Genomic DNA, 5,290 nt, shown 5'->3' with positions numbered 1-5,290 from the left:
CTCTGGGTGACTTCAGCTATGCCATGCCAAATTGCAGCCACTGATGTCCTGTTTTCACGTTCTTCTTGTTGAGTTCAGTTTTATTCGTTATGTCAGTTCTTTTTTGTTGTTGTTTTTCTGAGGAAAAAACTGTGATTAACCTTTTCAGAGATCTGTAATGTGGGTGGGAGAAGGCTGTGATTAGGTATTGGGTTTTTGCAGCAAGTTTATCAAGTGCAAAGGATTGGTGTTGCTTGTCTCAGCAGAATTTTGAAAAATATCCCTACCAACTAGCTCTGTGTTTAATAAGACAATGTTTTCAGTCTTCTTGATTGCTTAGGTCATGTTTTAAAAAGAAACATGTACCTCTTTGGGAACTGGAAGCTGCCTATGTATGGATGTAGTGGGATAGCATCCAGTTTGGGTTTTAAATGTTCACATGTTCCTTTAAGGCAAGCAGCAGTCCTGTAGGATGGTAGGCACAGCTGAAGGTGCTGAGGGAAGGGGTTTGAAGGCAGAAGCTGCAGGACAGCTTTGCTTCCCAGCTGAGGAAAGAGGCTTCCTGGGGGGCTGCAGGCAGTTGGGCTCAGTTTGCTGCAACTCCCTGGCTGACTTGAATCTAACCTTGGGAACGAGGCCCCCTCCCTAAGGATTCACTCAGGCAGGGCGTACTGGGGAACAAACACTTATATTCTCGCTCTCTGATAATTGCTTTGAAATTTTATTTCAAAATTGAATCAGTCCTCAGTTGTGTTTCAGATGCCGAATGTCAGATTTTATTTATCCGGGGCCATTTGGGGACTGGTTACAAAAGACAGTGTGGGCAGAGCCTGTTAAGCTCTGCCTTAATTGGGATTTCTCTTTGCAGTTTATTAGAATTTGGAACAGCAAAAAGGCAAATGTTTGAAACACGCTGGGGGGTTGTGTGGTGGTGATTCAGCTGTAATAGCCCTTACAATGGGAAAGAACAAGGAATGCTGTTTTCCTGAGGGGCTAGGAAGCAGCAAGTCTTAGAGGTAGACTAAAGCTAATGTTGTTGTGCAGTTTCATTTGATAATGTCCAACCCAAAACCTCAGTGTCTGAAGAGAAATAGACTATCCAATATGAAACTGGATTGCTCGAAAGTTACCAGCTATGATTTAAGACAATCCAATACCAATGATATGTCTGTGTGCACAGGTAATTTGTAATGTCATAATTATCTGTCTTCCCTCTAGGTGCTTACTAGACTGCATTACATTTTTATTTATTTATTTTTTATTTGCAGCTTCCTTATTGTGCTGATATGCCTTATCTTCAGCGTCCTTTCTACAATTGAACAGTATGCAGCTCTTGCTACAGGGACCTTATTTTGGATGGTATGTATGCAGACGTTAATGTGGTTGATGTATGTTTATTCTTTATGTGCAAATTCTGATCTCCTGAGGTAATACCATACCAAGCAAAAAGTTCCTTATGGTTTAATTGACAAGAAGCTTTTCTGCTTTCCCCTAACGAGCCTGTAAAACCACAGAAACACTAAAAGTCATGGTAGCACAAAACCCAAGTCTTACCCTATATGCCTATACTGATGTCACCTATACTGTGTCCAACAGACAAGGCCATTCTAATTAAGCCTGAATTCCTCATATTGCTCAGGTAATCCATTTTCAGTCTTGCTGAAGACCAGACACTTGACCATATAGGGGAAAAAAGTAAGAGGAAGTCCTTTCTTTTAGTTGAAGTTGGATCCTTCTTGCTTTCACAAGTGGACAACTCATGTATATCCATTGAATTTATAGTTAAGACAACTTGCTGTACCTGTGCTACGCACTTTCCCTTCAGTGGAGAAAATGTCGCTACCTTTTGTTTATAGTCTACTAGTGCTGCAACAGATATGTATCAAGAAGTGTTCCAAGAGTATTACTGTCCTGTCAGCTTAGATTTCAATCAAGAGCCCTAGTTATGTAGTTGGAAAGGCATGATTTTAAACATACAGAAAACTTATAAATTTGTTATATCTCAGTGGTGGGGTACCCCCTGTTAAATCATTGATTTCTCTGTATTTGTGAATAAATGTCCATTATTTTACTTATGAAAACACTGTCACTGTATTGAGAAAATGGTAACCAGCATTTTAAATGTTCATTCAAAATAGCAATATAATTATGCGTGTTATTATTAACATTAAAAAGTTCACTTTAAACCTCAATCAATTATAATACGTTTTGACAGTTTTTCTGTTCAATATGCTAAGGTTTTATACCTAATATGAATACTATAAGAATAATAATGTAGTATATTAAACTTAGTGTCAATCAGACTATTTCTGTTTAAGGTATTTCATGCCTGTTACATTGTTTTTAACTTGTTTGTAAGATATATGAACTCTTAGGTATAATGTTATAATTAGTTGCCAGCTAAGAGAGTCTATATATGTATTTCTGCATCCAGTACCTTTTCTCTTTTGTGGTTTGGGGTTTTCTTTGTACAGACTTAAGTGGGCGCTTGGTTTTTTGTGGGTTTTGTGCTTTTTTCCTATGAAATCATAGAACTCATTTTGTGTGTTCACACTGTATGCAGTATGTATTGTCTGTATGTGTGTACATACATCACATTCAGTGTAATATGCATGTAATGTGTTCAGGATTACATACAATGTAAGTAATAGCCAAGATGTATTGGGTGTTCATACTATTCTGCATTATCTTGCTTTCTAAGTAGTGTGAATCCGTATCAAGAGAAAAATCTATGGTTAATTTTTAACATTGAAATCCTGCTATCATAGTTTCTTGGAAATTCAGTACTTGTTTGTTCCATATTAATGTATTTTGATATTGTTTTCTAAAGGATTAACTGCAGTAATTTTCAAGGAACGTAAGGGGGTTACAGTGATCCATCAGTCCGAAGCTCTAGATGGACCAATGTGCTTTCTGCTGTATCCAGTTTTGGTGGGACTTTCAAAGGAGTTGTGGCACCTTGTGACACAAATATAAATGTCAGAATCTGGTTTCTGTTAGTGTCTACCCAGTAGAATTTCCTATTCTGTTTAAGATTTTACTGTCACTCTAATATAGCAGTACAAGCTGTCAAATTTAGATGTAAGTGAATTCTTAAGGGGGCAGTTAATCACAGATGATTGGTTAAAGAGCAACTATAAAATGTAAAGAAAGAAGCAAAAGAAAGAGTAACAGCATAAGCAGCATTAAAAAAAACAAAACAGGAAAAAACACAATGCAAACTTCCAACCAAATGGTCATGCAAGGAGACTTACCAAAGCTTAGGAGAGCACTCTCTCTACTGTTTTGCAGTAGGTATTAATTTCTCTTTCGTATTTTTAAAGGGACTTTTAGTTATACCACAATAATAGTTTTAATTTGGAGCCAGATAGTGGAAATAGGTAACCTTGTTATTGTAGGTGAGCAAAGAAGGGCAAACAAGTTGGCTTACAAACTGAGTGAGAGAGAGACCTCAAAAGAGCAGCGGTGTAGCAACAACCTGCTAGGAGGAGTATGGGGATCTTGGAGAAGTCTCCTCTGCATGGGCTTAACTGGGACAGTGAGAAGGAAGAAACTTTTGACCATGTGGAATTTTGAGGTTTGAGAGACCTCAAGTCATTGCATGAACCGTGTTTTATACTGCCTGAGTGTATGCTCTGTGAAGTTAAAGTAATTAAAGTAATGCTTAGAGACCTTTAACTCTTTGTTTTGAAGATTGTAAAATTGAGCCCACCTTTTCTTATCTGCATCCCAAAGAGAAAATTACTGAAGCTTTGTCAAGAGCAGGTTGCCTTTTATTTAGATATAATTATGCAGGGTAGAATTCTCTGTAAATTAATTACACTTTGTAGTGCATCAAATATAAGGGAGAGATAATGGTACCAAGTGTGTAGTGTCATGCTTTGAAATTTTACCTACTTGAGATGCGTGGACTTCTTGTATTTTGAGTGGGGGAGGCTTTGACCAGACAGCTATAGGTCTGGAACTGCAAGAAATTACTAAATCATGCTGAATGTCTGGAAATGAGTGCTCAGAGTTAGCATGTGGGTGTGCTGAGCTGAACAGCCCTGTGGAGCAAGTCTGCTTGGATGAGCTTACTAAATGGGTGCTGCAAATCTGATGCGCCTGGAAAATGGGATGAAATAACTGTAAAAGCACACGTGTGTGTTATCTGAAAACTACCGTAGTTACAGAATCTCTTCTACAGTCCACTTGTGAGTTGCATGGCATTGTAGATGCATGTTGGGAAAGGTACAGAAACTGTTCCTCCTGTCTGAAAAACTATACAAACAAGACCCTTGAAAACACTCACAATTATACTGCTGTATTTCCTCCATGTAGCCAAAGCATTTTGCTCTGACCCTGTGAAAGATCTAAGCACCTACACAACTTCAGCAGATAGTCTTTCTGAAACTAGGGAGACTGATCACATGAAAGGTACAGGTGGAAGCTGAGTGTTCCCTTTTTTCAATGATACAGTCATTCAAGATATTACAATGAAATGATATTATGAAAATAAGAGCTAAAAAAGTTATTGAGACTATATGTATATTATTTCCTTTTTATTCTGGAGCTGCTTGTCTTATCATATCACCTCCCACTACCAAGGAGGAAATAGATGATGTTATGTTATCCATAATTTTAAAGCATTTTAAGATGCTTCTATTTTTCGTAACAATAAGAGAAATGCAAGTTTAACAGTGGAAAAACAAGCAAGGGAAAGTTTATACGTGTTCCAAGCGGTGTTCCAGTTTTAGACAAAAAGCATACAATTAGCTGTTGAATCTTTCTCTGCTTGTCACCACACTTCACAAGGAAAAGAGCCTTGATGAAAGCTATACCTAAATACAGTTGTAATGGGAGATTAGGAGAGAATTGGCCTTTTGTTAGTTTCCAGAATGCAGTGAAAACTGTTTAAATTTGCATGTGTTTATTTGATCGTTTTTTCACTAGATGGTGCTGTTGGAGGAGGTTTGACTCCAGTTACTTGTTGGCACTTGCCCAGCGTGAGCTGGAGTCTGAGCCAAGACTGTGAAAGGATCATAATTTCGAAGGGTATATGTACACTTGGCCCATTTAAAACAGTGGTGCGGGAGAGCTTTTGCCATGACTCATAAAGAGAATGTGGTATATCTGTGTAAAAACTGATTTTGAGACTACAATATTTAAACTATGGAAAAAAGTAATTCAGAGATGTATGTTCCCAGAGAGGCCATATTTTTCTTTTATTTTCATAAGCAAGGATTTTATGGTGCCAGAACACAGCAGAATGCTGTTATCTCAGCATGATCTAAGAAAATCCAAGTGCCTGATCCAAGGGGATTAAATATTC

General features: G+C 37.8%; 1 protein-coding gene across 1 annotated transcript in view; it reads left to right on the top strand.

The window, feature by feature from the left end:
• Positions 1–1,197: 1,197 nt before the first annotated feature.
• LOC104546387 (potassium voltage-gated channel subfamily KQT member 1) overlaps positions 1,198–5,290 on the top strand; it is a gene marked incomplete at both ends in the record, with an annotated part of 59,759 nt that continues 55,666 nt past the window's right edge. The window contains one exon of the mRNA XM_010191767.1: positions 1,198–1,338. Coding sequence (XP_010190069.1) covers positions 1,198–1,338 — 141 coding nt within the window. The remainder of the gene's footprint in view (positions 1,339–5,290) is intronic.

The sequence above is a fragment of the Mesitornis unicolor genome, unplaced genomic scaffold (assembly GCF_000695765.1).
Source record: "Mesitornis unicolor isolate BGI_N332 unplaced genomic scaffold, ASM69576v1 scaffold8709, whole genome shotgun sequence".
Classification (NCBI taxonomy): Eukaryota; Metazoa; Chordata; class Aves; order Mesitornithiformes; family Mesitornithidae; genus Mesitornis; species Mesitornis unicolor.
This window is presented reverse-complemented; position numbering and strand designations above follow the sequence as displayed.